At 30.8% G+C, this 23,175-nt stretch overlaps 1 protein-coding gene across 7 annotated transcripts in view; it reads left to right on the forward strand.

Moving 5' to 3' along the window:
* The window catches only part of LOC111619884 (insulin gene enhancer protein ISL-1-like), a 79,472-nt gene that overhangs the window by 33,166 nt on the left and 23,131 nt on the right, over window positions 1–23,175 (forward strand). For 2 of the 7 annotated variants that reach the window (XM_023361881.1, XM_023361951.1), the window contains exon 6: window positions 239–409. The exons of 2 other annotated variants lie outside the window; for them this stretch is intronic. In XM_023361881.1, coding sequence (XP_023217649.1) covers window positions 239–409 — 171 coding nt within the window. Of the gene's footprint in view, window positions 1–238; window positions 1,234–7,325; window positions 7,644–23,175 lie in introns of those variants that run through there. 3 more of the 7 variants (XM_023362026.1, XM_023361740.1, XM_023361809.1) reach the window with 3 other exon arrangements.

Here is a 23,175-nt window from a genome sequence, read left to right on the forward strand (position 1 = left end):
ATTCGCAGGTAGATTATAAAAAATTCCATTCTGTTGCTATAAGTGTCAGAATAGGCCTATCTTAATGTTTAACTTTACTCTAGCACCTCGCTAGATTAAGTGCCATTTTGTATTTTGTAGACAATTTATTAGTTCTGTACTAAGAGCACTTCAAAGACAAAAAAAAAATCAAAACAAAAAAAAATTTGTTCTTAAAACGAAAGGAACTTCCAGTTGATTGTTGTTTCTGTTTCTGCAGATGCACGGATATGGCGAACCAGATCCAACTCAGCACGTACCGGCATCGGTTCCACCACAGATTCCCGCATACCTGGCAGGAGCTGATGATCCAATGCATCAACCTCCAAGTAACTTGTCCTCTCATTTGCCCGGAACACCTTCGGAATTATCAAGTCCAACGAGTGAATGATGCCAGCCAAAGTGCCGGTCGCATTCGAGACCGGTTCATCGACGTCGCCATTCAACCGTTCGCCAATCTACATGATTAAAGAACCAGACGATGAACAAAAGTCTGTGATTGACTGATTCGTGCCAATTATGAATTTGTCTTCTCACTTCAGGAATCGACCAAAAACAAAGAAAAGAAAAAAAGAACAAAAAACAAAAGAAAAAAAAATTTAAGAGTTAAAGTAGGAGGGTGTGGATTTCTACCAAGAACAAGAATGAAGAATTATGAATTGGATGCGTGAATGTGTGGTGCCTGATTGTATGTGAAATTTTCCTTTTAATTTTTTTTTGTTTGTTTATTTGTTTTTCCATTGACGTTTCGCAAAGAATGCTCAACATCAACAAAAGTCCGAATCGAACAAAATCTTTGCAGTTATCTATTTAAACTGTTCACCATTATAGGGAAAAACAAAGAAAGGGGAAAGAAAGAAAGAAAAAAATAACCCGAAATGTAAGTGACAAGTGTGGAACTTTTTAGCTGTGTGTTGAGTAATCATATCTAGTTGTGTCACCTGTGAATCTAATGTGTCATTATGGTGAAATAGTTCTCAAGTCAAACGTAAGAGAGGCGACCAGGTGTCGTGCCTGTCACCTGTATATAGAAAATGGACCAGAATGGACCTACCTCCCTGCGGCACTTTCAGCACCGCTCCAATACATGTCCTTACCCATAGACTGTCACTTGTTAGCCCTCGTCTCACAAATGACGTATATCTGACCTTGTACATCCAACAAGTAGATTCTATTAAAGTTTAGTAAAATATATATTACGATATTGTGAATTCTTGAAAAAAATTTCGCGTTTTTTTTTTAAAGAAAACTTCTAGATTTTTATAAAATATTTTAAGAGTTTAATTAAGAACACACAAAAGAATGGGATTTTTATAAGAAATTCCGGACTGAAAAAAAAAATTAAGAAGATAGAAGAGAAATTTTGTATTTTTTTTTATTAAAAATTCACGAGTCAAAATTTTCAAATTATTCGAAAAATATACATAAAAATTTAAATATCATTTTAATTTTTTTTTATTTTTTAAGATTTAATCTTACTTTAAAAGATTTAAATGGCCAAATTTGAATTTAATACACCTGAAAGGTAAACCCCAAACACAGATTTTTCTTTAGCAATAAGGTCACTAATCCAAAGTTGTTTGTCAAATTTTACGACTTTATATATGGTTTCTATAGAAGAATAAGACAATAGTTTATTGTGTTTGTTAATTACTCGACATTCTATTAAATCATTCCAGTACATTAAAAGATATCACAAAGTTTAAAGGAGAAGAAGGGGGAAAAATGATAGCAACAATAGAATTGAAGATATAAACATAGGCCTACTTTAAATTTCATTCGTGAACTTCTCAAAGTACGATATACAAAGAAGAAAAAAACATAACCATAATTAATTATCGATGCCTCGTGTAGGTCAATAAACTATCGATTATGAGAATCGTAGAAAAGTTTGATAAATAGTCAATGACAAAAGTGCAGCGTGGGCATTATCATAATGATCATATCAAGTATTCTATAGAACTATTGTAATGTTTCGTATATCATTATTCATGGCAAACAGCCTTAACGCCTTCTTCAAAGAATATCGAAAGAAAAACCATTAGTATCTACTGCATACAGCACATTGCAAGTTGGCTCCATTCCAGTAACAATCTGGCTTTGCTACACATTTTTGTCAGGACCAGATTCTAATTTAAAAAAATGTATTTATACATATTTCCGTTTCCGAGATTAATAAATGATAAAAATCATGATGGCGTTTATTAAATAAATAGATTTTTTATTAAGTTGACAGCCGATGCAACGTTGTCATTCACCCGTTTATTTGCATATGTTACCATTGCACAATGGATAATAAGGGTATACGCAGTCGGCCATATTGTAAACAGGTTTATAACGTGATTTACTGAGCTATTTAATGACGGTTAGATATTTAGAAAAGGGCTGTGCGTGTCTGACTTGCTAGCTAACTGACTGTCTGGGTAAGTCCAGGTGGTAAGGGCGAGTGGCGTGGGAAGCAATGGCATACCACGGCTCTATTAGAAGCTCAGATTGAATTAGATTGTCAGTACGTCAGATGGTACTCTTCTCACGTATATCCGTGTTGTGTTGTTCGTGCTATAGTTCTGTACTGATTGAATGTATTAGGTTTGCAAAGTGTACCGTAGATAGATTATACAACACTCGATTGTAAAAAAAGGCAAATCATCGTAAGAACTCAATTTAATCCATCATAGGAGAATTTCATCGTTAATGGGCGCTTATATAAGAACGTAAAGACCCTCCTAAGTTAGAAAGTAAGACGTAGGTATAAAATATGGTCCTATCCTGAAATAAATGTATTTTTAACACAGAATTAACTTAAGTACCCGAAGATAACGGAAGTTGATGATAAACAACAATAAGTGACAATGTTCCGTTGAAATGATGTCAAAGAATGTTTCTCATTGTGAAAAGAAGACAAAGATGTCTTGGTCAGTCTGCAGGTGGTCCTAACGCGTCCTTAAACAGGTGCTAGTGTCAGGGGCTATGTCCAAGCACGTGGGAGGTCACTTGATGTCAGGTCTTGTCGCCTGCAGCTCAGCTTTTGTAGTAGCCAGTTACGGACAATTGTTGTACTTGACCTGGCTGGACCAAGTGTACCGAAGAGGGCTGAAAATGGGCGATTTATAGAACTATTCTTTGTTCACCTATTTCACGCTCTTTGTATGCATTGTCAGGTGCTCTCTATTCGCCCTTCTGTTCTGCGAAACAAATTTACCAAATATTCTCTCACTGTGTAAAGTGACTGCTGCCAAATGATGACGAGCTTACCAACACAAAGGAAGTTTTGCTAGAGGAAAAACATCAATTTTTACAAAAATAAATGTTAAAGTCGTGTTTGGCTTTGTTACCAGTCAACTCATCATCGGAACGTCGACAGATTTCAGACACAAAATGGCATCGATGTGGACGTAAAATACATTAAATTTTGCCCATTTTACAAGCGAAAATTCTTACATAAAGCTGAAAATGGAAGAGAAATAAAAGTAAAAATGGCTATCAACCAATTCGTACAGATCATAAATCATCGTCATTGCCATTAATACAATATTAAACTTAAGCAGAGATTGGGAAAATATACAGATTTTTAAGTCACGTAGAGCCAAAGACCTTGGAATAGAAAAATATTTTATTGCTATAGGCCTTTTGTTTTCTCACGGTAAACATTTTCAGAATAACACAAGCGAATAAACAGAATTCAATCGATATTAATGTTATATGTACAGCGTTAGCTATGATGAATATCTAAACATGCCAAGATTTTAATAATATAACGACCGAGACCGACTTATAACAGAAATTACTTCACTGTATTTTTATATTTTTACTGTAATAAAATTAAATTCAAAAATATTCAAAATTTTGATTTTTCCCCAACCCACCCCCATCTGTTTTGTGTGCGTATATAATTTTATTTAGTCACGTGTTTACGTCTATCGTGGTGTGTCTAATGCCCACAACAGAACACATCTGCTGGTGCTCGTCTGACGCTGTTAGGAACCGCCCCATTCGTTCTATCGACCAATAGCGAAGACGAGGACGAAGGAAGGCGTTACTATCAGCTAACCAAGGTTGCAAGAAAGTTGTGTGATGGTTCATTCTATAAAAGCAGAAGCTATGTGAGGTGGAGTTAGATGCTGGCAGCTGGGCTAACCTTGAGAGCCGCTCATAAATCTTTCATAAATTCCCAGCGAAGATAGATAGCAACGAACTGTGCCTCAACAGAATGGTTTTTAATCAACAGAACACAGTTCCCTTTATAAGTGATTACAGCGGCTAGTTGAAATTTTTGTTGTTACCCCTGTGCGAAAGTATAGATAATAAAAACAGATATTAAATGTTCGCACTTAGTTTTGCTAAGAACTTAGCGTAGGATTTTTTTTTCCATTCTCTTTCCTTACTTTTAAAACTTATAATTCATCTTATATCACTTCTAAATTTTCTAATTATAAAGTTTAGTATTAAATTAATAAATTTTTCATATTTTAATCTTGTTTATTACGTTTTAAACTATATTTTTTTAAGTTTTATATCACACATTCGAGGAGGGATTATGCAGTGATATCTAAAGAATTTAACAGAATATGAGCTAAATTAATATAATTATCTTGTCGATATACATGTCTATATTTTTTTAAACTTAAATCTAAACTTTCTACATATAAAAAAGTGAGTGTATATATATATAAAATTTCGATCGCAAATAGTTTTTCCCCCCATGGTTTAATTCCGAGTTAACTAAAAGGTCATTTAGTTTGCGTGCACATAGGTACAATCAAAAAACGAATAGTTTCCATTAAAACTAGAATATTTTCAATATAATTTAGTCACACAATGTGACATTTTGTCTCGTATATTTTGTGTTGCAATTTTGACACATTGAGTGTTAGTATATAGGCGTGCCGTTGCTATAGCAGCGCATACCCTAAAAAAAGAACAGTTATTAGTGGATTACTAACTGAAACTAGGGTGTTACCTTTGAGTTATAGAAAAATTCCAACTAGCGACAAAAGTTATACACATTCGATTCATATTTTTGTATAATCGATAATGTTTATAACATATCATTCTACCATTTTTATTATTTATTTATTTTATTTTTTTATACTTTAATGATATTTAATTTTCTTAAATTTTCTTCCATATTTCTTGTGTATTTTTACTTATTTATCTATATTTATATACGTATACTGTTGAGATAAAATTGTTATTTGAAGTATTGAAATGATTGATGATGTTTATGTGTGAAAATACTGCATAAATCTAAATTCGTGCGTTATAGATTGCGTGTTTATCAGTTTTGTTATTTTATAGATTCTTTACACGGAAAATTTTATGAATTTTGAATTTTTCTAGTCGTAAGAATCTCTCCTATTCCACGTTTCTAGTTAGAAGGATGCGCTTTTCTTGCATTCTCTGCGCTTCTTAACGGTCTCTACAATTACTGAAATAGTTTGAAAAAGTTAATAATAGCAAAGATTTAACCGATTTTCTTATTTACATCTATAAATTTACATTGATTACGTGAAGTTTTAAAATTTACTAGTTTAACTTTATGGAAGAATCTTCGCTTGTCTTTGACAAAATCACAGATTAAATTGACTCAGAATTGTTAAGTTGAATGTAATTTAATAATTTATTATACAAATTATCTATTTTTGTTAGCTTATAATCACGAAGCATAAGCCAAAAAGCCTATACAGATTTTGATTTATTTTTACAAATTTTATAAGGGAAATATCACAGAATCTTTATCTCTTTAGAAAATTAATATATTATATTAAATAGTAATACAATTATTCTTACATTATTGTAAGGTTTAGATGCCTAGAGACCCGTTTTATAAGGCCTGCTATAGATAGTGAAGGCCTATGTAATATCTAAACGAATTCAAACGGATAGAATATTGTTGCTTATTCTATGTTTACAGTATATTCTTGGCATCGTTTAATATTATTTTAGCAATAATTTATAAAAGTTTATCACCTATTTTCTATAGATCTATAAGTTAACTTTCGTTAAAATCATATTAAATCTATAGACATTAGCGACAATTCTATTGACTATCTTAATAAATTTTAACGAAAAAACTTATTAAAATTAATTTTAATTATCGATTTTTTAATCTAATTATACAACAACTTCATCAAGCTCCTTATAAGCTCATAAAATCCTTACAAATTTATCGATTAATACAATTCTCACTACATTGGGAGGAAAAAGTATCTCCGTTTGGAAGATTAAACGCGAATCTTGGCTGATGTAAGACAGAAGAAAGAAAAACAGCCAAACTGCGTGAGTCTGCCCGCNTGAGGTTTCTTTCCTATCTACAATGAATACTTTATATGTTTTTTCCCTGTTAGAAAAAATAATAATACTAATAATAACGCCTCAAACTAAACTTATAAAATGATGATGTGGAGTTCAAAAATAATATTTTTGATTTAGTAACTTCTGTAGATCCTAATCAAAGATTGATCAAATCGTATGAAGTGGATTTACAGATTAAAGATATCTGATACCTGTCGTCATTGTATAGGACTCGTGTTTCTTTTACAGAAAAGTATATATAAATCCTTTTAAGCTCTCTTCCGCTCCATCACTCTTTAAGCAATAGTCATTTATAAATAGGAAACATTATCTCCTTTACACACTTCCCCAAAAACATATTTAGCGTCAAATCGGGTAAAAACCGCACATTAACTACAAATAGTAGTTGTATAGAACAGACCCAAGTTCTTGTTGTTTCCTGAGAAGGAAGGAGGAGGAGAAGGAGGAGAAGAAGGAGGAGGAAAAAAAAAGAAAAAAAAAGAAATGGCATCGGAGGACGGGAGGTAGTTTACGATTCCATCTGTGCCTCTAATGCATTTTCATCCCCTTTTGACTAGTCGCAAAATGGCGGCTAAAAAGCTCTACAGATAGCAGAAAGGAGAGAGAAGGAACAGTATAATGTTCAACCAGAATGGACATCTAATACGATTTGACAAGCATGTATTTTTGTCCATGACCTACTACGTTCTCTCTATTCATTGTCCTTACAGTTGGTGAAAACAGGATCACGGCTAATGCCTAAAAGCCTATCATAGCAGTTGAGAGATTCCGCTGTGACAATGTTTTCACATTGTTTTCTTGTTCACTGAACTCGAATGAATAATTGAATAGTTAGTACGCTTCTAGTCTCTTCTTCTTCTTCTTCTACGGGACGATTTTTTTTCTTTCTCAAAAATTAATTTCTTATAAAAAATATATTATTATATAGATATAAATGTATATATTTATATTTGTAAAATAAAATTTAGAATATTCTCTTTTATTTTAAATAGATTGTATTGGCCTTTACGATGACAGGTCAAGATAGTAAAAGTTGGAACACGATAACATTATCCAACTAAGCAGAATAAGAATGGGCGAAGATTGAAGACGCCAGAACGACGCTTCTTAGGTCAAGTGGCTGATGAGAGAAAGGACACAGGCCTCAAATGTCAACAATAACAATTTGGAAACTTTATAAAAGTTGCAGTAGTCGCCTAAGAAACTAAGGCTTATGTATATAGTTTATAACGATTTGCACGTGTGGCAGAGTTCTCCCCTTTTTAACTACATATAATTGTTGTTGTTTTCTCTATCCCATTTTGTAATCAATTTTTCTATCTTAAAAAGAAAATGCTTTCATATAACTAAAATTAATATTAATGCATAAGAAAGCTTATATAAGGTTTATGTATTTTTTAACAATAAAATAAATTTTAACATAAAGAAAAATATATTACTACAGAAATCTTTTGGGACGTTCAAATTTAGTTAACACCACTGTGGTGAAGGTTTCAAGTTTCATGGATGACTTTGCAGAGAAAATTTGATACAGCAGTCTGTATAAAAAGCTAGGAGTCCATCTAGTTGGACGGAAAATGAGTTTTCGGCGTCTTTCGATCGATATGAGACCTCCATTTTTTGTTGTTTTTTTTCCTCTCTGCTCCTTTCTTCTTTCTTCCTTCTTCTTCTTCTTCTTCTTTCCATCTCTTTCTTTTTCCCAAACTCGAAAATATAATCCTCTTCACAGTAATCTAATGGAATACTTAGTGACGTCAGAAATAACGTTGTAACATGAAAATTAATGTTCTTTACATGAATCCTTAACAATTGGTGGTTAGTAAGGGAAAAACTAACGAAAAAATCAAATATTATAAAATATTTTTAATTAATTAATGCTAGTTAAGAATTTTGAATGTTTTAGTGTAATTCCACATTAATTCTAGCTTAAATGTGTATTTATATCTTCGTTTATAAGTCTATAGAAAAATAGTACAATTTTAAAAGCTTATTGGCGATATTTTCGTTTAGAGCATCGTTTTATCGGTTATATCAGCCTTTATAACCGAATTTTTTCAAAATTTGAATATGTTTATGCTCAAATTTTTTCAGAATAATAGCTTAAAGTGTGATAATAAACCTTAAAATTAAGCCTGTAAATTATAGTTAAACACTTACAGTTATTATATAGTAATTGTTCTCTATTTTATGCTCTCCTTATTAAGATTAGCTTATATTATAGGCTATATGTATATCATCCTAAGCTAAATTTTTCTCTCTTCTTTAAATTTTTAAAAGTGACTGATAGATGAAAAGGCCTTAAAATAATACCTAAAACAGTAGTTAAGGGTCTTAAAATAGCTTTAAACCACAAAAAAATCTGATATGGGCTTAGTAAGTTATTACACGACAGCTTATTAAAGTCCAGTTTGTTATTAATAGACCTTCATATCTCTGGCATATAGATATGTAGATATCGGTCTTCCTATTGATTATTCTAGAGTTGAAACAAAAAGTGATCACGATAAGAATGATAATTTGGTTGTGGAATATGCAGATAGTTATCTATTTATCATTGAAACACTAATAATTGCTTTCTGACATAAATGGATCATTTGTTCTTAACTATAAATCAAATGCAGTATGAGGGACTAATATATAAGTTGAAAATTCAAAAACTGGGTAAGGTCGGTAACAAATTGTTTTATTGTTTTATTTTAGCCACAAATTACTTTCAGATATTTCGGTTATTTTTATGACTACCCGTTATAAACCGGTAACTATAGAGAAAGACCACAAGCAACTAGTGCCCCATTGGCATTTTATAGGTGAGCGTGAGGTAGAAACACCAATGCGTTTACAACTCTAAGGGGTCATTATGCTTTGACCCCTCTGGAGTACCCTCAGAAGACCGAACCCTTGCTATGTGGATGGATAAGTTTATAAAGAACACAAAAAGATCATAACTTTTAAGTCGGCACCCTTTAAAATTGAAGGTTAACATCAAGAAAAAGGCATGGTCACGAAATATTTTTTCTCCTTTTAATTTATTCCATTATCACGTGTTAAGATATATGTTTTTTTTTTCGCCTTAAACCGAGTCTAAGAAAGTTGGAAAAATTCAGATTGTTACATAGCTCCAATGTAATTTTATAGCTGGAACACATGGAAGGAAGAAAGTCTAGAATATTTATCACTCATCGGTTCGTTGCTAGGAGACTTTCATGTGACTCAACCCTCTTAATGGATGATGTCTGGACTCCAGCATCAGTAGACGGTAGCTGTACTGTGCACGCACCTTCCTTGACTCTCCTCCACGTCCTATAAGTCACTGTAATGATAGTCCTTGCTAAAGTCTACAGAGAACCGAGTTTATGAATGATGCAAGAAGAAATGTCACCATACACGCATATTTTCTGAACTGGTTACGACCACCTTGTCATTACTGGCAAGAAGATAGTAATGTCGGAAAGGGTAGTAAAGAATACGACAAAAACTAAATTACAAATTAAGAATGTTTTATTATAAACCAATCTTGTACATATTCGTATACATTTACCGTTTTATGTACCGTTCAATTAGCGTTAGTACAGATTTGTTTTATATTTCTCTCGTGCCCCTTTCTTGTATATTTAACAGTTTTAATGTAAGAAATAAAATTTGTTTAATTACTTATAACTTCTTATTTATTGGCACGTAAGAGTAAATAAAACATTCATTAGAAAAGATATTACTGAAATCGTAATTTTTTAATATTAGCCCATAAAAATAATAGAAATTTAAAGCACAATAAACAATATTTTATTGTTATTATTTTTCTTTCTGCTTAATTAAAGAATCATCTTTAATCTTTACATAATTTATTACATTTATTTACATCTTTAGACATATAACTTTGATTCATGGATATTTCTATCGAAATCACGGTTTCGTATGTAATTAATTAAACTATCGTGTAAACTTAAATATATCTTTCAAATTTGAAAACGTTTTTCACTCTTATTTAGAACTGGCGATTACACTCTCTTAATTAATAAGGGCTTCCACTTTACAATTGCTAATAAATTCTTTATATTTACAAGATAATAATTACAGCGAATATTTTATACTTTGTTAGCATATTAATTTTAGATACCACAGGACGAATAAAATTATACAATAATGAAAAATAATGTATACCGATTTTTAATATAACAATGNCCTTTAAACATCGCCATAGTTAAACGAACCCCCCCCCCTCTTTCCTCCTGTCACTTTGATTAAAGTTAAGAAATTCGACTTTAATTATTAAAGTTCTATCGAGAAAAAAAATCTGAATAAAAATCGAATTTTATACGAGAATAGCGCTTCCTACTCTATTCTTCCTCCTTCAAACTTCCTCAGAATAAATTTTCTGTTAGAAGTGGGTAAATTCATACTTTGGAAGTTTCTGCAATCTGTAGACCTCATAAAACCTTATTTACAGGAGATGTAGCTCGGGAATAGCCTTTCTGTCAAAACTCTTATTATTGATTGCCTAAACTTTCGTACTAGCAATGGAAGAAAGAAGTAAAATAATAAAAATATATTTAAAAAAATATATATAAAGTTTAAACCGAAAAATCAGATTAATTGTTGATCGATTTAAGTCTATTTTTTTTTCCTTCTTATTTTTTTTTAGTATTTTAACAAGTTACTTTAACAAAAGAAAGGTTTAAAATGATTGCTAGATACGTTCTTTCATCTGTTAATAATGATACATTTTACTAATTTTAATATAAGTGTAAGAGCTTATAAGATTTAAAACCATATTTTTATCGGTTTTATAAAATTACTTTTAATGTTTTAATAACTTAAATAATACAATTTAACACTGATATATATAGAAAAAAGTAATAAGAATAAGAAATTTAAGTAAAATAAAGAAGAAATAAGTCTATAGAAAAATAGTACAATTTTAAAAGCTTATTGGCGATATTTTCGTTTAGAGCATCGTTTTATCGGTTATATCAGCCTTTATAACCGAATTTTTTCAAAATTTGAATATGTTTATGCTCAAATTTTTTCAGAATAATAGCTTAAAGTGTGATAATAAACCTTAAAATTAAGCCTGTAAATTATAGTTAAACACTTACAGTTATTATATAGTAATTGTTCTCTATTTTATGCTCTCCTTATTAAGATTAGCTTATATTATAGGCTATATGTATATCATCCTAAGCTAAATTTTTCTCTCTTCTTTAAATTTTTAAAAGTGACTGATAGATGAAAAGGCCTTAAAATAATACCTAAAACAGTAGTTAAGGGTCTTAAAATAGCTTTAAACCACAAAAAAATCTGATATGGGCTTAGTAAGTTATTACACGACAGCTTATTAAAGTCCAGTTTGTTATTAATAGACCTTCATATCTCTGGCATATAGATATGNAAAAAAACATACCAGGAAATCGTTTTTTAGTATCTAAAATTTAATATTTTTCATGAAACATGTTTAAATTTTCATAAATTTTACTCCGTGTGATGCTAACTCCGATGATTGCAAGTTAGATTTTTATGAATTTTTGACTCTAAAATATACTAAAATTAATTGAAATTTTATATTTTTTAAGAAATAAAGATTAAATTTAGTAACTTAAACTACAAGTAAATATGCATTTTTAATTATATTTACGATTTTTAATGCTTATAAATATGTAAAATTTTATTATAGAAGCAAACATCTCTAAGGTTCGAAATAAGCATAAATGTGTGTAAATTTTTTTTTTAATTTTAAAATAATTAAATCTAAAACTTAATTTATTATCTTTTTACTCGCAATTTCAATTACACATTTAAAAAAAAAAAACAAGCTGTAAAATCTGAATATTTATAAATTTTAATTCCTAACAAAAACAAAAGAAAATCTATAAATTAGCATTTTTATGGGTTAATAATAATTATTTAGTTTAGAATTTTTGTAAATTTAATACATTAAACGATAAGTGGAGATTTGAAACTTTAATTTTTATAAATCCCATTTTTCCGACCGCTAAATGCCATTATTTAGCTTTTAAAACACATTTCAACACGACATAAATTTTTACATAAATTCCCTACTTGAGTGACTAAAATTAAAATTTGGTGAAAGTAAAACATCTCATTTAAATAGAAATCATCTTAATGATTCTAGCATTAATTAGGAAATTTTCTTAATTATCGATAATTCCACACACACGCACAAAGTTACAGTCAGATTTCATAAAAGTTTTCTAGGGAATAAAAATCAAATCGCTAAACAACCCTCAACCCAAAACTGAAATATTCTTAACACGATACAGACACATACAGATGGAAGAATGGTGTAAACTGTCATAATGCATACAAAACGAAACAAAAATTTAAAAAAAAGGGGTTCAAAATTCCTTCCGTCAAGAAGAGAAAAGCTGTTAACAACTCATTAAATCTCAAGTTCACAACACTCTCTACTTAGATATTTCGATAAATTTCTGTATATTAAAGGGGTGTGTGTGCGTGTGTGTATGCTTATCCCCTTTTTGATTAATGATACAGACAAGACAGTAGTCAGTGCTTCCTTAATGAGTAGTCAATTCTTTTTCTTTCTACTCGTATTGAGATCAGAGAGGTGGAAAGGTGCTAGCTAGAAGTAACCCATTAGACAGAACCTGCCTGTGTTTACACAGTTCGCTGAAGAGAAGGAATAACTTTTCCATTAAAGTTGTGTTTCACGTTGTGCCCTACTCGAACGACTGCAGTGCCAAGCTATCGTGACTCAACACTACCAAATGGACCTGAAGAGTAAATACAGTGCAGAGAACTGCAGATATGGCTATTTAAACAACGTGCATATATATATATATATATATATATATATATATATCTACGTAGATGGATGTGTATCGTACGCCATTAGAACGATCACGCAACGGTTTGGTTATGACTGACTACTGTTACGCTCCCCTACAAATCGAAAATGTGATCATTGACTGTTTTGTTACCGACAAAATTGCTTAATTGTCAAGTTTTCCCAGATATAAATTAGCTAAAGACAGTTTTTTTTTTTTTTTTAAGTGTACACACCGCTCTATTGTTAGGCTTCTCTTCTATAGAAGGTTACGTTTATGTTAGTTTCGTGAGTAGTACAAATATCCTACGAATCTAATTAAGTTGAAAAATGACGTAGAATCATTTTGGGAATTGCTATCCATTTACAGTGATTGGGTCTAAATAACGTTCGAGTAGTTTGATGGTGAAATATTACGAACGGTATTGCTTGAGTTGCATAAGAGATTCGATTGCTCTTAATGAGAAAACCTGGACGGATATATTGTGTTATATGAAATATTCTTGTTGTATAATGTTTATTTTTCCACGGATCGATACGGGTTCTAACCTAGATTGGTCCACACGATTCGTAAAACGTCTGATTTTTACGCTCTCCCGTAACGATAACAGCTATAAAAATTAATAGATAAATAAATAACCCGATAGAAAATTAATGATTTAAACATAAAATAAATATCTCCGGACGTTTTTAAACTAGNCTTACTCTTTATTGATCGTTCTATATTTGATATTTTCTAATTGTGATCTAATTAAACTGCATGATTATGCAGTAGTTGTTAGAAGCATTAATTTTAATTAGCAAAGATCGTTAATTAATAGGGTGAACTGCTCAAAACTTCGTGCAATGGACTGACAATTAGATGAAGATACAACAATTTAACTAAAACAAATTAGTAGTGTCTTGCCCCTGTACTGTACATCATACTTTTTCTGATAACAAAAGAGTCATGCCGGTCATCTGTATACTTCCGTTCTGGGAAATTTTTGAATTAAAATTACGTGATTAGACCGGAAGTTCGTATACAGTTAGTTCGGAATAGTGTTTAAGAAGTTTGGGCCTCCTCCCCTAAGATTTCCATATCTGGACTCGAGTTTCATCTATCTAACACCATTTGCGAAATTAAGGAAGGACAGACAAACGGACGACAGTAGAAATTTATAGGTCTACAATTTTTCAAATTGCAGCCCAAAAAGTCAACCAAATTATTACTTATAGTTCTATCGATCTATAATAGATCCGCTCGCTTAACCGTGACTAATATGATAAAAATACCTTTAAATTACTATTATTTTATTTTAATTACTTTATTTTTTAATTATTTACATCGAAAGTGGATAGAAATGCCAAATCGTTGAACGGTTTCGACGAGTCTTACATTCAACGATAAATAGGTTGGTCGAGTTAAAAGAAAGTTTAATGACTCGAGAAATCCAAGAACGTTCAACAGATGAGGATAATAGAGGATGCGGATACAATAAAAAAATAAAAGGAAGAGCAACAACAGTTTTGAAAGAAGGTTCCCCCGAAGCGCGTGAAAATTGATTAATAAAGTGATTCGAACGTAATAACTCTCATAAACAGAATCTCTTTCTTACATGATAAACGGTTTCTGTCATAGATATAAAGCACGCGCATATTTATAATAATAATCATTTTTAACAGTAAGGGCCAGTTAATCCGCGATACCTCATTTATTTTAATACTTGTTCTCTATCATATAATTAAAAATATATATCGATGCTTAAGTTTATATCTGTAGATTATATCTTGCGTTAAAGATCTTCGTATCTGAAATCGCATTAAAAATATTATAGATCGATTAAGTACGGGAGTCGAGAAAAGTAATTATTTCGGATAAGAATGAGGAATAACAGCGTAAACGAAGTCGGACATTACAAATATATATAATTAATTTTTGATGCCTTTGGTGTGTTATTTTATAATTATTTCTACGGTGGTGTGAGATTATACTTCTGTTAAACAGTGAATTGTCACCAGTTACTATTATATTCTTATTTGTATAAAATATGGTTCGGCCAGTGGCACATTATAGCTTCATGAGCCCAGGTAAATTTGAATTACTGGATTCCATGTACGGTGTTGACTTCAGACATTATGCTTCGGAGAATTTTTGGGGGAATCCTCGTTCGTTTTTTAACGCGACCACTGGAGTTTTCTGCACTGCGCCACACCCGCAATCTAGAGTACCTAATATGGCCCAAATTTGAATTTCTACTTTTTACTACAGTAATGAGTTTATAAAAGATTGGTTTGGGGCTCCCTGTTGGTGGGGCCCCAGAAAATTGCCCTTTTTGCCCATAGGATAACGTGCATTGGGTTCGGCGGCCGGGTGATCGAGCGGTTAAGATGGCAGACTGTCACTCTGATGACCCGGGGTCGAATCCGGACGGGTTGAAAAACTCCAGGCATTTTTAGAAGGTATTCCATCCAGATAAGTCAGGCCCCTCCCTCTCTGCTCGGCTTCCCCATTGTGGATTTGACCGAATTCATAAAGGACTTGCTAAAAAAGATCCTCTTGGTATCCACATTGCGAAAAAAGTTAAAAACGAGTGTGGTTCATTCGCTTATCGGTGTACAGTTATTCAATTAATCAGAAATCAAATAGATTATTTTTGTGAAAAATTATTGGTTCGAAAAGAATCAATTATTAATCGTTTATTACTTACTTAACACATTAAGAACTTATCACAGTAACTGTCAAAAGTAAACGTTAACATTCTCTCTACCTAAAACAAGTTTTGAAACGTGATACTTTTACGTCACGTTTAATCGAATCGTTCTATTGCTACAACCAGTGGCAGCATCGTTCTCTGTCGCATCTCAAGCTTCATTAAGCAAGCGCCGATAATTCCCTATTATCGTCACTTAATATTTCCAACTCTATTTTCTTCCTCCATCAAGTTACATTTATTATAACTGTGCATTCCTCGGCAATATAACATTTTTGTCACTTTTAAAATAAATTTAGCATTTTCAGAATCACAAATTTTTTGTATGTTTTTATATTTTTAGTTTACCCATTAAGATTTCTTGAGATGATGCGAATTGTGAAAAAGTTAGTGTCATGAAAGCTTTTAAATTAGAAATCAAAGCAGGAGACTGTGAATATAAGGAATAGGAAAGAATTTCTCGCGAATAACTTCTTGAAAAATCAATCGGACGTGTTCAAATATTCTCAAAATATTGAAGAGAATTTTCTTCTAGATCGGAGTGTCTGGCGTACCGAACGAGTTTTGTTTTAATACACAAATGGAGATGTCAATCAATATTCTGGATTAAAAAATAACAATGAATTTTAACGAAAGAAAACATAATTTTCAAGATTCCTCCGAGCTATTGATCGTAAATGCATTCTCTCCAATTATTCAAAATGTAAATTATTTAATCGCGCTAACACTTCCAATTTAATACAACTTCGACAAAAATTGCAGCCTGAATTGAACTAAAGACAAATAGAAAAAGTTTAGCCTATTTTTGTAGGGAAATTAAAAGAAATTATTAATTTTCCATAAAAAATAATAATGACATTTAAGAATATATTAATGAATTATTAATATTGTAAACGAAAATATTTCAAAACTATATTCAAGAATTTACTTTAATTTTTTCAAAATTCGAGCCTGTTATTTTAAATCTAAATTTAGTAAAATAGCAAATGTTTATTCGAATAATTTTTTATTTATTTTTAAACAATTTTTATTATATTTTTTGATTTTTTCCTTCGTTGCCAGAAAACGTGTATATATATATATATATATATATATATATATATATCTACGTAGATGGATGTGTATCGTACGCCATTAGAACGATCACGCAACGGTTTGGTTATGACTGACTACTGTTACGCTCCCCTACAAATCGAAAATGTGATCATTGACTGTTTTGTTACCGACAAAATTGCTTAATTGTCAAGTTTTCCCAGATATAAATTAGCTAAAGACAGTTTTTTTTTTTTTTTTAAGTGTACACACCGCTCTATTGTTAGGCTTCTCTTCTATAGAAGGTTACGTTTATGTTAGTTTCGTGAGTAGTACAAATATCCTACGAATCTAATTAAGTTGAAAAATGACGTAGAATCATTTTGGGAATTGCTATCCATTTACAGTGATTGGGTCTAAATAACGTTCGAGTAGTTTGATGGTGAAATATTACGAACGGTATTGCTTGAGTTGCATAAGAGATTCGATTGCTCTTAATGAGAAAACCTGGACGGATATATTGTGTTATATGAAATATTCTTGTTGTATAATGTTTATTTTTCCACGGATCGATACGGGTTCTAACCTAGATTGGTCCACACGATTCGTAAAACGTCTGATTTTTACGCTCTCCCGTAACGATAACAGCTATAAAAATTAATAGATAAATAAATAACCCGATAGAAAATTAATGATTTAAACATAAAATAAATATCTCCGGACGTTTTTAAACTAGAATAGAAGGGTTTGAAGGGAATTTTACTAAGCTAAACGTTCGAAAAAAAATCGTTTTTATTTTTTAAAATAATTAAATTAGTTAATTTTATAATCGATTCATATTTTTGTATAATCGATAATGTTTATAACATATCATTCTACCATTTTTATTATTTATTTATTTTATTTTTTTATACTTTAATGATATTTAATNCGCATTAAGCACGTTTCGTTGTGCGGAGAGGTGAGAATAACCTCATATTTTTTTAGTTTTTAGATTAGATATTGTTATTTTTTAATGGTAACGGCTAAAGACATTAGGTAAAGGATAAAATAAAAAGAATTGCTAGACAATACCAAAGCAAATTGCGGTAAAGGAATGAGAAGAAAAAAACGGAACGAGTTTCTAACTAGTTTAATACCGAACAGTACATTAATCATCGCTGGTCTGGCAACAACATCCACCTTAGACAACGATTTTCTAGAGCATAGAGAAAGCAGAAGCCAACCATTGGTTGGGGGATTGGCTTCATCGCTAAAGTGGGCGACTTCTGAAACGACTGGGGATACATGATTTATGGTAGGACTATATGAGACTCTTGTCGGTCCTGTAGCTTTACTTTTTTTTCCTCTGTATCTTTCTTGGACTACTGAAACTCCTATCCTATTTAGAACAACCAAAAAACAGAATTTATATACCCATTTTTATTTAGACCAAACGTTTTTATATAACTTATATTCGAGAAATTATCCTAGAAAAATTACCAATTTTAAGGCGTAATTTTCTCTTATATAAGGTTTTAATTAACGGAATCTTGAATTAAACTTTATAATTTTACAAAATAATTGATTAATAAGTCGGATAATATGGATATAATGAAGAAAATATGAATTTATCTGTTGATCTGTTAGTTTAAAAATCTATAAAATTGAATAGAAGTCGGATATTCTTAAAATATCTGGTGATTTTCTAATTTTATTTTATCCGATTGCAAATAAATATGTATTATGATGCCATAGTTAGAGTTGTTAGACTTAAACATTCATATGTACCAAAAATAATTAATTATAAATGATTCATTGAAATGAAATCCCCAGTGTCATGTATTAAAATAAACTACAATTTCGAAGAATTCGGGGATAAAAAATGTATTTTTTTTAAAATAATTAAAGCTTATTTGATCAGAAATATATTTTTAAACAACAATTCAATTGTCTATTTGCTTATTTTAACTTTAAAATAATTAAATATTCTTTTTTAAAATCGGTTATTTGTAACTTGATGCGACTACTGATTGCTTCCCTCTTTTTTTCTTTTACTATTTTGTGAATTATTTATAACTGTATCAGATTAAATTCGATCTAAACTAGCTTATAACACATCTTTATATACATTTTTTTAAAATAATAAATCATAAATAAGGTTTTAAATTAAGCTGCACTTATAAGCTAACTGCATAAGACATACGAGTAAGAGAGAGAGAGAAATCGAAAAGATTTTCTTTTATAGATAATAAATATTAATGGGGGCGATGACGAAAGCGAGCTTTTAAACAAAACCCGACACCTTTACAACAGTTTTAATATATGACAAGGCACAGCAACAGCGATCAAACTAATTAAATGCCACGTCAACTCTCACTTTCTAATGACGTGTGTTGTACGTGATGTGTTTTATAGGGCATCATATGATAGAACCGGATGCGTCGAAACAATACATTTATCTCCTCAAGACTTTTATCTAAAATCGATCGTAAAGTAACATTTTGTCGGAAGTTCGACTAGTTCACAGGTGCACGATTGTTACCTGGACGGGTTTTAGGTTGTTTCAAGTGCTCGTACACCTGTCCTTCAATCTAACTTTAATGATAAATGTCTAACTTTAATACGTACAAAACATGTATTTTTTTACGATTTTCTAAACTGGAAAAATATATATTTATTTATCTTATATATAAACTTTTTGAATATCTCTTCGTTCCATTCTGTAAATTGATTTCGCTAAGATGATATATCGAGCAAGATATCAATCGAGAATATTATTCTAGCAATCTCTGAGAGTGTAAAAACTATTTTCACGCGTAAAAATATGAAAAATGTTTACAAGTTAATATTGTTAAGATTTTTGTTGAGGTTTCTTTCCTATCTACAATGAATACTTTATATGTTTTTTCCCTGTTAGAAAAAATAATAATACTAATAATAACGCCTCAAACTAAACTTATAAAATGATGATGTGGAGTTCAAAAATAATATTTTTGATTTAGTAACTTCTGTAGATCCTAATCAAAGATTGATCAAATCGTATGAAGTGGATTTACAGATTAAAGATATCTGATACCTGTCGTCATTGTATAGGACTCGTGTTTCTTTTACAGAAAAGTATATATAAATCCTTTTAAGCTCTCTTCCGCTCCATCACTCTTTAAGCAATAGTCATTTATAAATAGGAAACATTATCTCCTTTACACACTTCCCCAAAAACATATTTAGCGTCAAATCGGGTAAAAACCGCACATTAACTACAAATAGTAGTTGTATAGAACAGACCCAAGTTCTTGTTGTTTCCTGAGAAGGAAGGAGGAGGAGAAGGAGGAGAAGAAGGAGGAGGAGGAAAAAAAAAGAAAAAAAAAAAAAATGGCATCGGAGGACGGGAGGTAGTTTACGATTCCATCTGTGCCTCTAATGCATTTTCATCCCCTTTTGACTAGTCGCAAAATGGCGGCTAAAAAGCTCTACAGATAGCAGAAAGGAGAGAGAAGGAACAGTATAATGTTCAACCAGAATGGACATCTAATACGATTTGACAAGCATGTATTTTTGTCCATGACCTACTACGTTCTCTCTATTCATTGTCCTTACAGTTGGTGAAAACAGGATCACGGCTAATGCCTAAAAGCCTATCATAGCAGTTGAGAGATTCCGCTGTGACAATGTTTTCACATTGTTTTCTTGTTCACTGAACTCGAATGAATAATTGAATAGTTAGTACGCTTCTAGTCTCTTCTTCTTCTTCTTCTACGGGACGATTTTTTTTCTTTCTCAAAAATTAATTTCTTATAAAAAATATATTATTATATNATACATTATGGTTATAATATTAAAAAATTTAGCTAAAATTTTACAAATTCTGATTTAGAAAAGTCTTTTTTAGTTATTTTTACTTATAGAAAGCCTTAATTTATAATTATTACGTTGTAACGAGCCTTTAAACATCGCCATAGTTAAACGAACCCCCCCCCTCTTTCCTCCTGTCACTTTGATTAAAGTTAAGAAATTCGACTTTAATTATTAAAGTTCTATCGAGAAAAAAAATCTGAATAAAAATCGAATTTTATACGAGAATAGCGCTTCCTACTCTATTCTTCCTCCTTCAAACTTCCTCAGAATAAATTTTCTGTTAGAAGTGGGTAAATTCATACTTTGGAAGTTTCTGCAATCTGTAGACCTCATAAAACCTTATTTACAGGAGATGTAGCTCGGGAATAGCCTTTCTGTCAAAACTCTTATTATTGATTGCCTAAACTTTCGTACTAGCAATGGAAGAAAGAAGTAAAATAATAAAAATATATTTAAAAAATATATATATTACATGTTTTTTTTCTTGTATTAAAGTCGAATTTCTAAAGATTTTTCACGAATACGAACAAGGATTTCAAGTTTATTAACAAGAATAGAGAGCAGACATTAAAACGCTTCGGAGAATTTGTTCAATTCGTTCACATCAAATAAGAAGTAAAAGGATGAAAGGAAGGTAAATACCGATATTTGCCACATCAACGAAAATAGTAGAAAAACACCTATAAAGATAACTTGGCTAAAGACAGGTATAAAAAGCTTTGTAATTAGAAACATGGGACTGTTTGAAATCCCAGAGGAGGCAGAGTTAGGAGTGTTGCAAGCCGTCAAGACACCATACTCATTGGTGTACACGGAACTGCCATCAACTGCAGCCCGTAACTGAACTCGGGATGGTCTCTTGGGATGCTGCAACTGAGATCAGATAGCTTTGCCTTACAACTGTCTCTTTGCACGTGATTTGTTCCAAAGGACTCTAATGTCAGACTTGTGTAAAAATCACACACTCAATCGTTCTTAAGATTGTTAGTTGTTTCTTGTACTCCGATGATCCTTTCGTGTTTTTTAGCAATTAATTATCAAAAAGTTTTTTAATCGTTTAGTAGAGAAGCTCAAGATATCTTCTTCTCTTGTCTCTTCAGAGACTATAGCCACTTCCACTTCTAATGAATCCCATTTTATATCCACATATGAACCTCTTTAGTTTAAATTCCCTTCATTAATACTATTTAAACTATAAAGAGTAATATTTAAAAGTGCATTAAACAACCGAAACATTCCATTTTTTTTCTTTATTAATTAATAAATCGAAATTTATTGATTTTTATTCCTTCAACGAAGGAATAAAAATTAAGGTACTGTACTTTTTTTCCTATCAGTAAATTGTGTTTACGATGTTGAATCATTCTAATTAAGTTCAGTAGAAATCGCAATTTTCTTTATTTTTTTATGTTTCTTAATCTTTAAAACATAACTGGAAGACGGCCAGATTTTCTCCCTTTTTTTCTATTAACATCGTTTCCGAAGAGACGAAAAAAAAAATAAAGTTCTGAAGAGTTTTAGTTAAATAAAAGTTCTTTAAACTGCTCTTGAAAGAAATAATTTTATTTAATTTTTTATAAGTTATTACGTAATGAATCATTTAAAAAATCGAAAGATTTTAAATCATTTTTTTAGTAAATTAAACACGAATTTCCATATAAAAATTACGAATTTATAAGCTTAAAACTCTGCTTAAATTGGAAAATCTTTAATTAGAATTATTAATTTTATTAAACTAACACGAATAGGCCTACAAAAAACACACAGTTTTTACCTCTACACATGCTTTTATTGAAGACTTACACACGTAATGTATGGTTTTACAGACAAAAAATAGTATTTTTTAACCTTATAAACTGAATTTTTACTTAATATATAATTAACTATAACATTAAATATACCAAAAAAACTTCAATATGTCTATGCTGGTTAAGGTATTAAAACATGTTTAACGTTATACTAAAAAATACTGAGCATGGGAGTTTGTTAGTAGTATATAGAGCATTACAATGGGTTTAAAGTTGAGAAAAAATTGTATTATAATGTTAATATCACACCCAAGGTTAGGTGGAGGCAAGTAAAATGGCGACTTTTTTGAGTTTTTACGACTCAGTCCGAGTTTATATACCATCGTGCGGGGCGGTAACCTTATGTCCTTTCTTTATGATACCGAAATGATCGACAACGAAACAGATAAAAGAGCGTGAGATGCGTCTTCAAACACAGTCGATCGTTAAAAGAATACCAGATTAATGAGTAATTCTCTATTGAGAAAAAGAAAAAAATACTTTAACAATTTTATAATTAAACAATAGACTAATTATAATTAAGACATTTAAAACTTTAAGTTAATTATAAAATCATTGTCTATAAAGCCGATTAAATGTAAAAATTTGTAAAGTTTTATAAGACTTAGTAGTTTTATAACTTAAATTAAAAATCAATTTAATTAATGATGATTAAATGAGAATCTTAAAGATT

This window comes from Centruroides sculpturatus, unplaced genomic scaffold, assembly GCF_000671375.1.
Source record: "Centruroides sculpturatus isolate CEXI.00-Female unplaced genomic scaffold, Cexi_2.0 scaffold48, whole genome shotgun sequence".
NCBI lineage: Eukaryota > Metazoa > Arthropoda > Arachnida > Scorpiones > Buthidae > Centruroides > Centruroides sculpturatus.